At 51.7% G+C, this 17146-nt stretch overlaps 7 protein-coding genes across 7 annotated transcripts; 4 read left to right on the top strand and 3 right to left on the bottom strand.

Moving 5' to 3' along the window:
* Positions 1 to 154: 154 nt before the first annotated feature.
* Positions 155 to 457, top strand: A1O9_06884 (uncharacterized protein; the record flags this gene model as incomplete). The annotated part of the gene is made up of 1 exon (XM_013403831.1): positions 155 to 457. The coding sequence occupies one exon, from the start codon at positions 155 to 157 to the stop codon at positions 455 to 457; it is 303 nt and encodes a 100-aa protein (XP_013259285.1).
* A 612-nt stretch (positions 458 to 1069) lies between these two features.
* On the bottom strand, positions 1070 to 2725 carry A1O9_06883 (uncharacterized protein; the record flags this gene model as incomplete). The annotated part of the gene is made up of 1 exon (XM_013403830.1): positions 1070 to 2725. One exon carries the CDS (start codon positions 2723 to 2725, stop codon positions 1070 to 1072), a length of 1656 nt encoding a protein of 551 aa, XP_013259284.1.
* Positions 2726 to 3171: 446 nt separating this feature from the next.
* Positions 3172 to 3951, bottom strand: A1O9_06882 (uncharacterized protein; the record flags this gene model as incomplete). Its single annotated transcript, XM_013403829.1, has 1 exon — positions 3172 to 3951. The coding sequence occupies one exon, from the start codon at positions 3949 to 3951 to the stop codon at positions 3172 to 3174; it is 780 nt and encodes a 259-aa protein (XP_013259283.1).
* Positions 3952 to 5744: 1793 nt separating this feature from the next.
* A1O9_06881 (uncharacterized protein) lies at positions 5745 to 7543 on the top strand (the record flags this gene model as incomplete). The annotated part of the gene is made up of 4 exons (XM_013403828.1): positions 5745 to 6322; positions 6454 to 6615; positions 6678 to 7211; positions 7324 to 7543. The coding sequence occupies 4 exons, from the start codon at positions 5745 to 5747 to the stop codon at positions 7541 to 7543; spliced, it is 1494 nt and encodes a 497-aa protein (XP_013259282.1).
* Positions 7544 to 7782: 239 nt separating this feature from the next.
* A1O9_06880 (beta-galactosidase) lies at positions 7783 to 11026 on the bottom strand (the record flags this gene model as incomplete). Its single annotated transcript, XM_013403827.1, has 2 exons — positions 7783 to 8938; positions 8991 to 11026. The coding sequence occupies 2 exons, from the start codon at positions 11024 to 11026 to the stop codon at positions 7783 to 7785; spliced, it is 3192 nt and encodes a 1063-aa protein (XP_013259281.1).
* Positions 11027 to 12022: 996 nt separating this feature from the next.
* On the top strand, positions 12023 to 13864 carry A1O9_06879 (uncharacterized protein; the record flags this gene model as incomplete). Its single annotated transcript, XM_013403826.1, has 3 exons — positions 12023 to 12663; positions 12715 to 13105; positions 13196 to 13864. The coding sequence occupies 3 exons, from the start codon at positions 12023 to 12025 to the stop codon at positions 13862 to 13864; spliced, it is 1701 nt and encodes a 566-aa protein (XP_013259280.1).
* A 734-nt stretch (positions 13865 to 14598) lies between these two features.
* A1O9_06878 (uncharacterized protein) lies at positions 14599 to 16281 on the top strand (the record flags this gene model as incomplete). Its single annotated transcript, XM_013403825.1, has 1 exon — positions 14599 to 16281. One exon carries the CDS (start codon positions 14599 to 14601, stop codon positions 16279 to 16281), a length of 1683 nt encoding a protein of 560 aa, XP_013259279.1.
* Positions 16282 to 17146: the final 865 nt, after the last annotated feature.

The raw sequence follows: 17146 nt of genomic DNA, 5'->3' as shown, positions 1-17146 counted from the left end.
AAAGACTCCATTGCGTAGGCATGCTTGGTTCAATTACGAACGCATAACAAGGCAATACTTCTCAACGTTGCCTCTTGGGAGGTGTTGAGCCGGACTCACTAGACTCAGCCGCCTTGGTGCTCAAGAACTGGACCGGCAATCTTGCACTCCAACTATGGCGCCCAAGCTGCTATCCGAAAACGTGACCGACAGGGAACAGTCCAACTCAAGACCAAAGCTCGCCATTGTCGCACCTTCGCCAACAGAAGGTGATCTATCAAATAGCGAGGACCGACACAGCTCGAAGAAGAGCCTGAAGGACATTGCAAAACAAGATCTCAACGAGGCTGCGAGGAGCAATCGATCTATGCTCGGCGATCCGGTGAGCTTGAAGGCAGAGACGGCGGATAGGGACCCCGTCAAGGATGATGGATTGGGCGGGCTTACAGACAAGAAAAAGAGGGATTCGAAGCTTTGAGTCGTGATGTGATGAGGGACTGTTCAGAATAGAGGTCAAGGGTGAAGCGGAGTCTCGATAGCTAGCGATATGTGCTGATGACTCGTGACGAGAGACAATACGTGGGGAATAGACCATCGGAGGTAGTTTGCATGAGGGTGCCTCTTTTTCTTCTATGATAATGAACATTAAATCAGGTTGAATTCGTGGACTACCCTGCCAGCCGGTCGCCACGTCGACAGATCGTTTGGCACGCAGGAGGCTAATCAGCAATCAAGGCGATACAGCAACATGACCGGCACTAGGCGACACGAGGAGGACATGACATTGATCGTCATCTAGGATTGCTTTTGCTGATGCTATGGCGAGGGATCAAATATTTGCACTCTGCTAGCGTTTCTGACCAACCACGCCATGATGAAAAACATAGTCACCTTGTTGGAACTCAGGCCACAAAGCAACCGCCAGCCGGATCCGTGCTCCGAGTAAATACTGACGGGTTGCCTTGGAATCATGCATTAAGCTACGCTCCTCCTGGGAATCTCCTAATACAATGCTGGGGTCTCGTTGGAGCATAATATTGTACTTCTTAGTCGGCCGAATGTCCGTGAGAATGGGTTCGTCGATCCCCGTCTAGACCTTTTTCAGGAGAACGACGAAGGTCGCTTTACGGCCCTCAACGTGGTCCAAGTATGCATCAAGCTCTTCATCTTCCTCGATCAGGTACGAGATTTCATGGCCAGTGGCGTCCTTTTCACTCCCATCAATGCGCTCTGGTTTGGCGTTGGGATATTTGGACGCAAGAAGAGCGTGCAGTTCCCGAACGGAACGCCCTGATAACGACCCCAGCCACATCTTGGTGTTGTTGTACATATTCGACTTTGGATGAGGTCGAATGTACACTGCGGTCATGGTAGACTCGGGTGGTTCAACGAGGTTGTCAGCGGCCTGAAGGAGGTTTGGATCGATTTGAAGCTCCGACAAATCGTTGTTTGCGGGCGCGGCTGGCAAATCGCTGAAAGGATTTGCAGGCATCGAAGGCGCGTACGGTGCGGAGACAACAGGCTTTTCCGCCGGAACAGGAGCGGCTCGGGTAGAGGGTTGGGCAGGTTGCTTTCGAAAGGTGCCCTTCTTCTTTGCACGATCGTCTCTAACACGCTTCATAACATCGCGACACAAAAGCTCCAGTGCAGCTTGCTTCTTCTCATTATCAGGATCTGCACTTCCAGGCGCCAATATTTCTTGCAAGAGAGGTGTCTCACTGATCCACCGGTCTTTCAGTGTCTTCCACATCTCGGGGCCCATTTCCAATTTGCTGGTGTAATGTTCCGAGTTGAGGATGTCGTAGAAGCCAGACCGAATTTGACGGCTTTGCTCTGGGTTGAGTCCAAGGACATTCTTCGATTCAAGGATGGTCAGTCGACGGCCCATGGTGCGTATGCGCTTCGTCACATCGGTACAAATGACATCGAGAGCGAGTTCCTTGCTTTGCATGTTGGTGTTATCGGTCCAAAGAACGGCTTGGAGAAGGGTATTCTCCCGAACCAAGCGATCTTTGGCCGCCTGCCATTTCTCTGCGCCGGCGACAGTCTTTTGCAGGATCTGTTCCTCTTCACAGATTGCTTGGAATTGATCTCGGACTGCGCGATATTGCTTGGTGTCCAAGGACAAGATTCCTCTGCTTTCCTCAAGCGTCGTCTCCGAAGGGAAGCGAGGGGCAAGCCCTTCAGGATCTGCAGGAAGACCGGCATACCCTTTAGTTCGACGTCTACGCTTCTTGGCTGCCCATCGTTCATCACTGATAGCTTGGAGCCGAGCCAGTCGGTCCTTCTGTCGCTCGACGAATTCTGGAGGAGGGTCGTCTGCAGCTGGGGCGGTCGTGGTCGGCTGGGTGAGGGTGCCTTCAAGAGCGGCTTCATTCTGTGCCACCTCGAGTAATTGAGCTTCGATCGAGGCCTCTTCGTCATCAGCAGGGGTTGGCTTCGCTCCATTTGGAATTCGCATCAACCAGCGATTCTTTGCTCGAAGTCTCATGAGCTCACGTTCCTTGATGTCATGGCCTTCAGAGTGCAGTACGGCAAGCATGTTGCGTTGACTGTAATTGTTCTCCCAGAGTTCTTTTACGCGATCAACCAAGTCTTCATCACGAAAGGCAGGCTTGCGCTTAGAAGGGAAATCCCATCTTTTGAATTGGGTTTGGAAAGCACGTTTGGACGGCGTGAATTGTAGATTGTCTCGCATGTGCTGCATGATTTCCTCAAGCGACTGTTCTCGATTAGCAATGGCCATGAGCAGTGTGCACCGAAAGACACGGACCTTGCGCTCTTGGATATAGAGCTGATAGCAGACATCTTTGTGGGGTTCCCAGTCGTAAACCTGCACATGCACATGTCAGTAATAATAATCAACAGAGCATGAGACCAAAATACCATCATGTCCTACGCGTTGCTCGACCGTATTGCAAAAGCGCGCTTCGAGATGCTGTGACGGAGTCGTAGTAAAGCTGCGCAGACATGAGTTGAGATGCACTTTTCAGTCGCGGTCTTGGCACTTGGCACTTGGCACTTGGCACTGGCCGATCACGTTACCGATCACGTGCCGTCTCGCGTCTCTCGGTCACCGGAAGAATTCTCGTCCCGAAGACGTTCCTGCTTCACCAATGACGGCTCCCTGCAAGAATCTCTCTTCTCTCTATGTACTACCTGGTATCTATCCCTGACCGCTGTAGCGTCTCTTCATTTGGTAGCCTTCCCCATGCCTGTTGTCTTTGGTGTCCTTGGGCCGATTTTGGTTCGCCATTCTTCGTCGATGCGCACCCTCTCACGTCGTGGTTTTGACCGCCAACGTGATTGCCATTCTTGTGTTGCCGTCTCCCATCTGTTGAGCTCCAGTGCGGTAAATGCAGCGGCGGCTTCTGCACTTTCCGTAACCCTCTCCATAGGGACTAGATGCCCACAGTCTAGGACTGTTTCCTGGACAGCGCCTTCTTCCCTTCCACCACTTCCTCCAACTCCAGTCCCTGTAGTCTCGAGTTTCTTCTGCCTCAGTGCAGGTGTTGCAAGCACAGAGTCCTTGCCAAATATGTAAAGGACAGGTGGCTTCAATTCTGGAAGTCGGCGGAATATCTCGGCTGGCTCAGGTCGGTAGAAATCATAATCTTGCTCAACGTCCTGTGGGTGCATGTCTCCATATACCGAACGATCTGTATCGGGAGATCTTTCCGGATTTCCGTAGTATTTTGGTCTCAGATAAGAGAAGACCTCTTGGGGGACTGGGGTCTTCAATGTCACTGGTCGATCTTCCTGATTCACCTGATCTGGATAGAGTTCCGTGGGCAAATCTCGGAGACCATACTTGTTCCACTGAGCGAGTGCTCGAGGATCCCAAGCTTGATAGAATTTGCTGGCGGAGAACCGTTCGGCGGCGTCCTGTCTCGACGGCCATCTGTCTCTCCGGTAGGTCGATGACGGTGCAAATGCCTTACTAGGGTTCTCCGTCTGGATGACTGGATCCATCAACACGAGACCCCGTAGAAGGCCGGGATGCAGCAAGGAAAGTGCGGCACTGTTCAACATCAGCCAGGTTCATCTCCACCTTTAGGTATCCGCTTACAGTTGGGAGGCACCCATGCTGTGGCCAATCCCAAACAAAGGCTGTGGCATTAGATTCTGCTTCTGATTGATGAGGTAAAGCATATCTCGAGCGCCATCCCACCAGTTTGCTGTAGGAGTCAGTAGGCACTCAGCTGGCGTGGGGGTGACAGTACGATCGTTCCCCAAAGACTTCTCATTGATGACACCACTCTCTCCTTGGTGAGCCAAGTCGGCTATCCAGATCGATGAAAGCCTCCTTCCTCGCCTCAAAAGTGCATCGTACAGATCGTCCCAAAGCGGCTCGTACAACTCCTACATTCTGTCAGCTTGTTGAGCTGGAGAGCATCCCAGCCGTGCCAACCTTAGGAAAGCCGTTGGCATGAGCCCCAATAAAGGCAGTGTCGCCTGGCCTGGGGTTCAAATTATCCTTTGGAACGTACTGCTTGACTGCAAGCTTCAGAGCATTCTCACGCCCAATTTCAGTGCCTCTCGGCCAATGTCGAGTGTGCTGCGCAGGAACGATGTGTTCGTGGACCAAGAAATGCGACGTGCTTCGTCGAGCCGAGGCGGAGGAAAAGTGCTTCAAATTCGACCTGGCATTGGCATGTGTTAAGCTTCTCGCAAGAGTAGTACTGAGCTTCATTTCATACTCCCACCGCCTCTAATCGTGCAGTATGAAATGCTCCATGGTCAGGTCTTATTGATGAAAGGAAACATCGCGAGCTGGCATTGATGACCGGCCCTCAAAGTTCGGACCAAGCTCGGCAACACCGTACACTCTAGTCTTTCATTGGTACGGTCGACTATGTATTCATTCGGCTGCTGAAACTCGTGGTCCGAAAGCGCATTCAACTCTAGGTCTTTTGACAGAGAGTACCTCTTTCATTTCTGATTTGAGGTAATCCGATTCCGATTCGGCGTCAGAGGATTGGCCATCTAACTTTCTAAGCTGACTGGTCGATGTGACATTGAATCGGGTCAAGCGTGGCACGGTTTGAGCTTCAACATCCACTTCAAGTCATCGACACTGTGACCGAGATGTGTCACCTCGCCAACATTCGAGCTGAAGAATCTTTCATTCAACCAGAACGCCCGGGAAGCTTGGGCTGATAGTCTTCTGGAGCTCATGTATACGAACGTGGTATCATCAAACCGTTCCGAAGTCAGCCCTGCTCCCATTGGTACCGAAGGCGATTGGCATTCAGCCTCGTGCGCGCAACATTCCATCGATGGCAGATGACGGGTCTGAGGCTCAGTCCTCCGATCGCGCTCCTAGCGCCAGCAAAAGCGATGGTATATCACGGAAGAGAAGACGGACTGCTCATGCTGTGGGCAATCATTCCCGGTTTTTAAAGTAGAGACTGACAATCTCTCCAGTGTGACAATTGCCGGAATCGAAAGACAAGGCAAGTTTTCGGGTTTTAGATGCAGTCTATGCCTCTCATTGACCTGTGCTCAGATGCGATGGCCGAACGCCCAGTTGCACGACCTGCAAGGCTGCGAATATGGATTGCACATACGCCATGGAGGCCGTTGCGTATGTGTTGTTCCTTGTCGCCCGTTCCAAAGCCTACTAATTGAGTGACCATCAGGAAGGGCAAGAGTGATCTTATCCTCGCCGCGGTGCTGCGGATGGAGCGATTTCTTGAGCATATGGATGCCAAAATCGTGAGTTACAATCAAAGACCACCAAGGACCAAAGCCTTTTACTCAAGATGTCGCAGAACACCGCGCCTGAAGCGCTCTCCGCGCTTCGAGCGGCGAGCAGAGATATAAGCTCCCCAATAGCCCCCTATTCGATGTCATCAGGCCAGAGAGATAACGTCGAAGATCCATTCCACAACTGGCTACACAATGTTCAAAACGCGAGTCTGTCCCGGCTGCACACATCCTCCACGGAGTCTATTCTGGACTGGCCGCATTTCGATTCATATGCGCAAATCCGACATGGACAAAGTGTCTCCATATTCAATCTTGAGCAGGCTCGCCCTCCCATGTCTGGCAGCTGGCAAACGCCCATGCTCCCGTATGCAGATGCGGCCGAGATTGACAAAGTTATCGAAGCATTCCAGCGAAACATCAACTTTTGGTACCCTACCATGGCAAAGAGTATGATCGAGCCACTGAAACGCAAATTGTCAATGGGAGAATTTCGGACTGATTGTGATTCCTGCCTTGCTCTCTTGATGATGGCGCTGGGGTGTGCCTGTGAGGCAACGACTTCGGCATTTCAGGACGGCTCAGATTCAGCCCAGCTCGACCTCCTGCCACGGAGGCGCCGAATGGGCGACATGTATTTTGATTTTGCCATGAGCAGGATGCATATTGCGTATCAGGAAGTCAGCAGACCTGCATTGCACTGCCTCTTGTTCACGGCGTAGGTTCTCCGACACATGGGGTGCCAACACAATACTGACGGAATAGATTCTACTACGCATTCTCACAGAGACCTCTGCAAGCCTGGTCCTCCATCAATGCAACGGCCACCAAATGCCGCGTTCTACTCTCCTATCAGCCCGTCGGCACCACTTCAAGCGACGAAGAATGCATTCGACGGATTTTCTGGTCATGCTTCATCCTGGAAAGGTACGTTGCTCACTCTCGCTCTCGATCTGCCTCCTACGCGCAATCTGACGGTCTTCGCCTAGCGACTACCTCGCCGAGCTTTCCGCCCTCCCTCTCTCCGGCATCGCAGATATGGAGTCTTCCGTACCGCTCCCGGGGCAGTGCCACACGCACGACGACATCGGCGAAGGAGAACGATCCGCCCTGTACTTTCTAGCCTGCCTCTCCATCCGTCGGCTACTGAATCGCGTTCATCATCTTCTCTACAGCAAGGACACCGGCGCCAGCCTCGACGACCGCCGCTTTCCAGACATGGTCGCCGAGCTCGATCACCAACTCGAGGAGTGGCGCGAACTCCTGCCGCCTGCATTCCAATTCGTCCTTGATACCCAACCATCCCAAAACCAACAGGCTGGGTTCCTCCGGCAGAGATATCTGACGTGTCGGAGCGTGATCTACCGGCCGTACTTGATGTGGATGCTCGCCGCGCCGAGGTGGGTCGACCACGCGGTGCGGGAAATGTGCAAGAAGTGTCTCGACGCTTGCATTGAGCATATCCTCAATCTGAGGAGCTTCAGCCACACCGTCTTCGTGGACACGTGGATCTGTTCTTTGTCGTAAGCCAATCCTCCCCTCCGCCATGCTCGCCTGCGTTCGAACCACATTTGTCACGCTCGTTTCTTTCGCACACAAACTCTAACTCTTCCTCACCCACTGGGTGGGGTTTAGAATGGCAGCAGCTATGTTCATCCTGCTCGCGGGATACCGCGTGCCGGGCGTGAAACCTCAGATACGGCCCGAAGCTACGATACTAGGCCGACACCTCAAGGGGCTCCTGGCCAGATGGGCCGCCATCCCTGGCGACAGCCGTTCACCGAGTGTAGCACAAGCTATTACGTGGATCGAAATTGCTGATGATCTGATCCAGAGCGAAGCCAATGGACTTTAGGGTGCGTGGCTATGAACAAGTCGGTCAATCCCGCGAAGATTGGCTTGTAGGTAGTACGACATGTACAATATAGTCTCCACCGGGGCTCCCATCCTGAACATCGTTGTGTTCAGATCACATCACTCTTCTGTCACGATCATTTACTGAAACTGCGCATCTTCATCACAGCCGCTCTTCTGACGAATGTCCTCGCCATGAGCAAAGAATGCATACTCCAACGCTTGTTTTCTATGGTAGATTCAAGCAAGCAACGGCTGCACAACAATCTCGAATTCCATCTCTTCACATTTGACCTGATCCACTTCATTTGTTCCTGGTCCGCAAGCACCGGTACCGACGCCAGCGACATCTGCATCCAGTCTGAAATGCACCAGATCATCCTTCTTCAGCTCCGGCTCGTGTCTGGTGCGCTCTAACCCCAGGGCTGAATATCTCGAGGCGGCCCACTGAAACAAACCGGGTGACCTCTTCGAGCCCGACAAGGAAGCCTTAAAGCCAACACCTCTCGCGTTGAGCATCTTGACCCATCGTGTATCAACCCGATTACCATTCTCCTGGGGGATATCGTATGGAGTATGCAAGTCCTCAATCGATGCTCGGTATATGCCGACCTTTTGTGAGGATTTCTTGTCGTTGTAGGCCTCCCCTGGTCCGAGGCCAAACCATTCTGCTCGATCCAAGGACTTGGACAATTTTAGGTCCCAGCCGACACGCGGTAAATTTGCTGGGAATGCACCTTTGGGATTGATGTGAGCTTTGACTGTGACATGACCGTTCCCCAGGATTTGGTACGTTGTTTCAACCAGGAAGCCCCACGCCAGAATAGGAGGGCCGATGTACGCAGTTGAGGTCAACCGGACCTCCCCCTCACTAATCCGATGGATCTCGAAAGTGCGATTTTGTACCGTAAGGGAATCCAGACCCCAGTGTTTCCAAGCGCCCGTTTGCCATGCGGTGTCATTGTCTGTTGGAGGACGCCAGAATCCAAGCTGAAACGGAGAACGAGATCCTCCATCATGATGCAGCAGTTCGTGACCGCCATATATCCAGGATTTGATATGACCGAAGCTGCGATCAAACTCCAGACTAAAAGCATCTGCCCCAATGATGAAGGTTCGGGGCAATGTGGCGACCTTCAGTTTGGGAACAACCACTGCACCTAGGTCCAAATCGGGTTCCCTGGGCTTCGCGGACATGCGGTGTTGGAACCAAGCAACCTCATGGCCAGCTTCGGCCCAGCTTGAAGCCTTCCTCATTTTGATGACAATGGTGAGCCAAGATTCGGCTGAATCTGGTGCATTATACTCAACAGCGTCTGAAGGGATACTGACTCTTCCGGTGGCGCCAGGCTCGACAGCAGGCAGATTGAGCTCCCCCGATAGAACCAAGGTGGCTCTTGGCTTTGTCAGTAATAAATCACCACATTCGACATCGACAGTTCACTTACCGATCATCAAGTGTTTCTAACTTGTAGTGAGCTGAATAATCCCTCAGGTCAGTGAAGTTGAAACCATTCTCGATGACAAGTGATTGATCTTGAGCATCTGCCCATATCCTGATCGGAGAGAAGACTTTTTCAAGTTCGATCAACCCAGGCGTTGGCGTATGGTTACTGTAGAGTAAACCATCCATCACGAAGGCCCCATCATTCGGGAAGTCATTGAAATCACCACCATATCCATAAATGTTCTTCCTAGGGTCTTGATCTGAAGACTTCAGCAAGCCATGATTCGCCCATTCCCAGATGAAGCCTCCTTGCAGCCTGGGATAATCCCGGAATACCGCTTGATAGTCCTCTAGGAGGCCTGGTCCATTTCCCATGGCATGAGCATACTCACAAAGAATGATAGGTTTCTTGAAGGAACCGTCCGCTGTAGTTCCAGTTTCTTTCGCGTGTGAGATAAGTCGTTTTACAGAGGGATACATGTATGAGTACATGTCGGCAGATAATGCTTCGGCATCACCCTCATAGTGGACTGGTCTGGAAGGGTCAACGCGTTTAGAATACTCGTACATCGCCTTATGGTTGCGCCCGTAGAACGCCTCATTCCCAAGTGACCAGATAATGACCGAAGTAAAGTTCTTGTCTCGTTGTATCAACTGAGTCATGCGGTCGACGTAGGCTGCTTCCCATTCTGGATTATCTGATGTAAACTCGGCAGCCTTGCTGAAGGTCAACCTCTTGCGTTGGTCATAGTCCATGTCCTCTGGAATGCTCAATGGCCTCGCAACGGCATCATAAAAGCCATGACATTCCAGGTCCGCTTCATCAAGTACCCACAACCCGATCTCGTCGCAGATGTTGTAAAGAGCCGGTTGAGAAGGATAGTGTGAGCACCGAACAGCATTGATGTTATGTCGCTTCATCAGTAAGAGGTCTCGCTTCATGTAATCGACAGGAACGGCACGGCCAAACTGTGGGTGGTGCTCGTGCCGATTTACACCTCTGAATAGCAGACGAGACCCATTCACCGTGAGGAGCCCGTTCTTGATCTCAACCTTGCGAAACCCAATTCGGTGTGTGATGGTCTGAACGCTTCTCCCATTTGAATCCAGTAGCGTAATCTGTACGGGGTATAAGACTGGTGTTTCTGCTGTCCATTTTGCGGGTTTCTTCACTGTAAAACTCTTTTTAGTGGTTGCTTCCCTGCTAGAAACGGTAAGCCGGTCGTAGATCAAGACATCATTTCCGCCTGGCGAGCGGACTTCAATCTCGACTGTTGAGTCTTCTTGAGACGTTAGATCTAATTGGATGCTCAAGAAACCGTCCACGTATGCGCTGTCAAGGTCTGTTTGAATAAAAAAGTCCTCAATGCGGGTTTTCGACGGGAAGGGGATTAGGTGCACATCTCTGAAAATTCCGGACAACCACCATTGATCTTGGTCCTCGATATAGGACCCGTCAGACCATTGATACACGCGAACCAAGACTTCATTCATCACATCTCGTTTCACCGAGGAAGTGATGTCGAACTCGGCAGGATTCCTACTGCCTTGAGAATAACCGACTTCATCGCCGTTGACGAAGAGATGAAAGGCGCTATCAACCCCATCAAACCTCAACCGTACTTGGGTATCAGGTCTCCAATCGAGCGGAATCCTAAATCTTTTCCGATAGGTTCCTGTGGGATTTTCCGTAGGGACGTGAGGAGGGTCAACGGGAAAGGGATATATGACATTCGTGTACTGAGGTCTCCCGTGTCCCTGCAACTGCCAGTGACCAGGCACGGTGATTTTCTGCCACTGGAACTCCGAGTCTACATTGATTTCGTCCCAGATCGGGGCTTGGGCAGGTGTCTTCGCATAATGGAAATCCCATTGACCATTGAGCAGCACCGATGCTTTAGGAATAAAGTAAGATCTTGCTGCAAGGCGATTTCTCCGGAAGACCTTGTGATTCTCAAAATCGGGTTGCTCTTGTTTGTCAGTATAGATATCTTTAGCCTCGGCAGAGCCTGAACTAGAAAGGGGTTCGAGTCTCATGGTGTCACCTGCTTGTGAGAGAAGTTTTGGAGGAGAAGTTCGAGATGAAAGGGGACAGCCATTCGCAGGAGGGAGGCCATGGACTTACTGAAGGATTCCATTTTGAGCTTTGCTCCTTGTATTCAGACCAAGACCTTCACCGTGTACCTTCTCCACAACGGACAACGACATCGATCAAGTCTCCGTTATCAGTGCATGACCCGTCAGCCTATTTGCTCGGCCGGTGACAAGCATCAGCTTTGTTGTGATTTCCCAAAGAGGCGTTATCCCGCTGCGAAGTTTGGAGAAGATGGAAGGCGGTCGTTCTTGCCTCGGTCCGCATTCCCCCGGAGGCAAGTACGGTTGGTGGTCACTGGTGGGTTGTGGCTACATACATGGCAGGAGCGAGGCAGCACCTCTGCATTGAGGGCAATCACCACTGACCAATAGGGAATAGTCAGTCACCTGCGAGTGTTCCCACCTCCTCCACCTCCATCTCCGCCTCCACCTCGCGCCCCAGAACCCCGGCCTTCTTTGCCATTATACATCGTCTAACCCATTCAAGAACCTTCTTGGAGCCCCTTCGCGGGTACCGGACTCCGGTGATACTGCGTCAAGAATCATAGTCTTCGCCCAAGGAAAGTCATCAGAGCTTCCACTCCGCATTCCCACTTTTCATGTGCCGATCTCCACTGGAGAATTACCCATGGTAGCTTGGAAGTCTATGAATTTATCAGGTCGCTTCTGCATCATACTGGTCTGGTTCCGGGGAATGATCCAATCTGGTTGGTCTCCGCAGGCCAGACCCTATGCTGCTCTGGTCTTTACCTGTTGAGGCTTTACGAGCTATGAGGATGTTGCCTGACCGGTAAAATGGACGTGTAGTAGATCATGATAAAAAGGTCCTACCTTCCATCCCCAGGCCAACCGTTTCATCTTCTCTCGGAACATCATTACACAGCAACTGTTCCATCTCGGGGGGCTCCAAGTCTCGTAGTTTGCCAACTGTCAGGCTCAATGGCATCCCACCTTGCGGACTCCCAGGTCGCACAGACAATCCATGAGAAAGTGAAAAATGCAGACCATAGCGAGTTCCCAGAGGATTTCAGGCAAGCCAGTCACGCTATTGAGCTTGCTGAAAATGTGGCCAAAGCAAAGTACAACCCACTGAGCCCTGCCTTGCTAAGACTATATGCCTGTTTGGCCATCCCCTATCTCTGTGGCTGCCTCAATGGATACGATGGGTCACTGATGGGAGGATTGAATGCAATGTCCACATACCAAAGATACTTCCACATGTACTCCCGCCGCTTCCATCTGTTGGTGTACGAGCTGATCTCCGTGTACAGGAAGACTGCCGGCTCAAGTACTGGCCTTGTCTTTGCAATGTACAACATCGGGTCCATCCCCGCGGTCTTCTTCACAGGGCCCGTGAACGATTATTTTGGCCGCCGTATTGGGATGTTCACCGGGGCGCTAATCATCATTCTCGGAACATGTATTCAAGCACCTTCCACAAATCGAGGCATGTTCCTAGCAGGTCGCTTTATCCTCGGCTTTGGCGTGTCATTCTGCTGTGTCTCTGCACCGTGCTACGTTTCCGAGATGGCCCATCCCCAATGGCGGGGCACATTGACAGGATTGTACAACTGTACTTGGTAAGTGACTTGACCCTCCTATTTTCGACACTTTGCTGAGCATCGTGTCAGGTACATCGGGTCGATCGCCGCGAGCTGGGTCGTTTACGGATCGTCAAAGATTTCGTCCACCTACGGATTCCGCATACCCATCTGGGGCCAACTCTTCTCCTCGGTCATTGTTGCGGTTGGAATCTGGTTCTTGCCCGAATCTCCCCGATGGCTGATGGCGCAAGACAGAGAAGACCATGCACGCACGGTGCTTACCAAGTATCACGGTGAGGGCGATAGGGAACATCCAATGGTCATCCTCCAGGTCCACGAAATGCGCCAGCAGATCAAGACCGATGCGTCCGACAAGAAATGGTGGGATTACCGTGATCTGTACAACCGCCATTCCGCTCGACGCCGGCTGGTTTGTGTCCTCGGCATGGCCTGCTTTGGACAACTCAGCGGTAATTCAGTAAGTCTGGTCTGGCTTTTCAGTCCCCCATGCTTCTTGTTCAAATCTGCACTGCACGTCTCCCTCCCCAGCAACTGACCACAGAAATAGGTGACATCGTACTACCTGCCGGTGATGCTTGAAAATGCAGGCATCACATCAGAGAGCACACAGCTGAAATTGAACGGCGTTTACCCTCTTATCTGCTTTGTGGCAGCCATCACTGGAGCGCGACTGACAGATCCCATTGGCCGTCGTCCATTGCTTCTATACACAACCATTGCGTGCTCTGTATGCTTCGCCATTATCACCGGGACGAGTAAAATCGCTACGGACAACCCTGACAACGACAGTGCTGCCAACGCGACCATCTTCGTCATCTACCTCTTCGGAGCTCTATTCTCTTTCGGCTGGACACCTCTTCAGTCGATGTACATTGCAGAGACCCTGGACACCGCCACGCGGGCCAAGGGCACTGCTGTCGGCAACCTGGCGTCTTCGATCAGCAGCACCGTCATCCAATATGCGTCCGGGCCGGCTTTCGAAGATATTAAATATTACTTCTACCTGGTGTTTGTCTTTTGGGACCTGATCGAGGTCACGGTGATGTACTTCTTCTTCCCGGAGACGAAAGAACGGACGTTGGAAGAGTTGGCAGAGGTGTTCGAGGCGCCGAATCCGGTCAAGAAATCCCTTGAGAAGCGCAATGCGGCAACCGTGCTGAATACACTGGATGTGCATACTGGATCGGAGGTCAAGGGCGTGGAAGCGAACGCTTAATCTTTTGGCTCGCGCGCATCCGAATGCTCGTGGACGGCTGGTCTTGGAGTCGGAAGGGTCATGTCCACCAGTTCAGCCAGAGTGATAACTTCTATTGAGTCATCGCTGCCTAGGTAGCCTCAGCTGCCGTTAACGAGTCACCAAAATGTGAGCCCAGTGGGAATGCAGCAAACGTGCAAATCATCCCTAGAGGCAGCTAGCCCGTCCCAAGACACATCCTCTCGTGATCGGTTGCTACGCAACATACAATATAACTTGTTTTCTGAGAAGGCCTTGCAAAGCTTTTTAGCCAAGAAATATATATGCTGTGCAATTCTGCAGATTGGTAGAGACACGACTTCCCCAAGGCTGCGGCAAGGCTGAGCGAAGCAAGGCGCATCGGAATCATGTGATGAGGATGTTCGACTAAGCCCAATCGGAACATTCTACGTCATTTGCGTGACTAGCGCCTTCCAGACAAGGAAAAAATGTTGGTCGCGCTGCAAGCGTTACTCGACCGTGTATTCGCGGTGAAGGAACTTATTCTTATAATACGATTGCTTCACCATGTCAACAGACCATCGTTGTGCTTGTCTTGGATAATGCTCACCCGAGCCATACACCCTTCATTCCTTACATATTCTGCACGTCAAATTCACCTTTCGGCCTTTCCCACCCATTTTGCAACGCTTCCCAAGAATCCCCATGCTTTTTGTTTCCGATTACACCGTACAATATCCTCCAGCTTCGTCACCATGGGCCATTCAAAGCCCGCGAATTCTCGCAAGGGACTCGGAAATCGTAGACCTGGTAAAAACCATGCGCCGAAGCCCGCACGAGCAACACAAGTCGCACCCCTGACGACGGTTGCGAGACCACCTAGTCCCTCAACACCAGATGTTTCCCAGGACACACCTCGATTCTCTGAGCTACAGGGCAAGAATCTCCTACATCCGACCATCCTTGAAACTTTGACAGATGACCTCCATTTCGACCATATGATGCCGGTCCAAGCGGCCACGCTGGAAATACTCCTGCAGGGAAAGGACTGTTTGGCGCAGGCAAAGACTGGAACTGGCAAGACGCTTGCTTTTCTACTTCCGGCGATCCAAACGATCATGAAGAACAGGACCTCATCGCGATTGTCTGCGCTCGTTCTGTGTCCTACAAGAGAACTTGCTCTGCAGACCGCTGTCGAAGCACAGAAGGTTCTGGGAAGGCTCCCACAAATCAAAGTTGCGACTGCGATTGGAGGAACGAACAAGAACAAGGAGTCAACAATCCTCCACGGGGGATGTGACATCCTTGTCGCAACTCCCGGCAGGCTATTGGATCACCTCAGCGAAGAATCGATTGTGGACTTGTTCGATGGCCTCCAGACCCTAGTACTTGACGAAGCAGACAGAATGGTCGACATGGGTTTCCTGCCAGACATGAAGAAGATATTAAGCTATCTTCCCAAACTCCCTCGACATACCATGCTTTTCTCTGCCACCATCGACGATCAACTCAGAAATGTGGGCCGCGTCTTTTTGAACAGCGAATATCAATTCGTCTCAACCATTCCGAAAGGCGAAGCAAATACTCACGAGCGCGTTGATCAATACCTAGTCTCAGTCCCTGGTTTCGTCGACCACGCTCCAGCTCTGACTTCCGCCGTGAAATCCGAACTGTCTCAATCAAAACCCTTCAAGGCCATCGTCTTCGCAACCACTGCAGCTCAGGCCGACTTCTATGGACAGCTGTTGGGATCCATTGACGGCCTCCCTCAGCAATTCGTTCTGCATTCTAGGCTGTCGCAGTCTCGGCGGACTAACATCACGAGCGAATTTCGACAAGCGACAAATGCAATCTGTGTGGCGACCGATGTCATTGCTCGTGGCATGGATTTCCCGGCTGTTACACACGTGTTCCAAGTAGGCGTCCCAATGGACAGGGAAACTTACATCCATCGCTTGGGCCGTACGGCACGCGCAGGTGCCGAAGGTCGTGGTATCCTTATCTTAAGCATGGTGGAGAAGGTGTTCCTAAGACAATTGAAAAATATCTCAGTGAAAGACTATCCAATTGAAGTGGATCTTCAGGACGCCCAGTCCGCATTAGCCAAAGTGGATCCCGAAATCAAACGCAAGGTATATCAAGCATGGTTGGGGTATCACAAGAGTTTCATAAGGTCTTTCGGATGGTCTGCGGAGGAGCTTGTCGGTGAGGCCAACAAGCTCGCGCTGGAAGGGCTTGGCTGCGCTGAGGTACCAGGCATGTACAAGAAAACCATCAATATGATGGGCTTGAAAGGAGTTCGGGGTCTGGTGGTCCTTCCGAATGCCCCTGGCTCAAATAACCCGGGACAACGAGGCGGTGGTGAAGGGCGCTTGAAGGGGAGAGCACCTGGCAGGGATTCATCCAACGTGAGGCGCAGCCATCGGACCGTGGAATAGGCCATCAGTGCGCCAGCTTGGTCTCGAGGTTTATGGGTCAGCAGAGTCCTTACCACCGATCTGCCATGTGAAACCGTTGGCCTGATTGTAAGTTCCGCCCAGACAGACGGAGCTACTATTTGCTTCTATTTCACATGAATTGGGATACTCACTAGCAAATATGAGTCCACCACCATCTTCGAACTACAGAAAGAGGAAGACAGCTCCCGCCGCTTTTGGAACGTTCGCCCGGGTCAGACAAGCTCTTGTTCCTACATACCGGCCAGGGTCAAATTTGACCTCGACCATTATTGTAACACTATCCTCCACTGACGATACATTGTTTGGACGCAAAGACTAGAAGTTATGAGCGAGTTTTGCGACGATTTTAGAACTGCACCCTTTCCTAGTATAGAGATAGAGAGACACCTACCATAGAATACATGGAGTCCTTTTCTGGACCCCTAATCTCTAGCCAAAAGCGAGGCCACGCAATTTAGACCACGACCATCCCTAGGGACTGCGAGGATATCTGGGTCTGTATCCGAGTAAAAGCAAGCACTGCTCCTATTTACTTACGAGTAGTCTTACCCCTCCCTCTCACCCACCTTGTGTATTAAGCACTGCGCTTCGCACTCCATCGTTCGCGAAGGGAACCACCGCGCCCTCCAGAGCTCTGGTGTGGAATCTCCTTGTCCTGGAACTGATGGGACGAAGTCCCGGCTGGATAAAGAAAGTGCTGTGTGTCAGTGGGTTTGAATCTCCACGCTCCCCGCCACTCTCCGGCTGTTGTACATTTACTCGTAGTCAAGGGGGCAAGGTATGCCGGGGACGCAAGGGTACACAACATATATGTGTTGAGTTGCTTAGTTGTTGTACATTTAAC

Source organism: Exophiala aquamarina (genome assembly GCF_000709125.1).
Source record: "Exophiala aquamarina CBS 119918 chromosome Unknown aczIA-supercont1.5, whole genome shotgun sequence".
Taxonomy (NCBI): Eukaryota; Fungi; Ascomycota; class Eurotiomycetes; order Chaetothyriales; family Herpotrichiellaceae; genus Exophiala; species Exophiala aquamarina.
The sequence above is the reverse complement of the archived record's forward strand: the minus strand, read 5'-3'. Positions and strand labels throughout refer to the sequence as shown.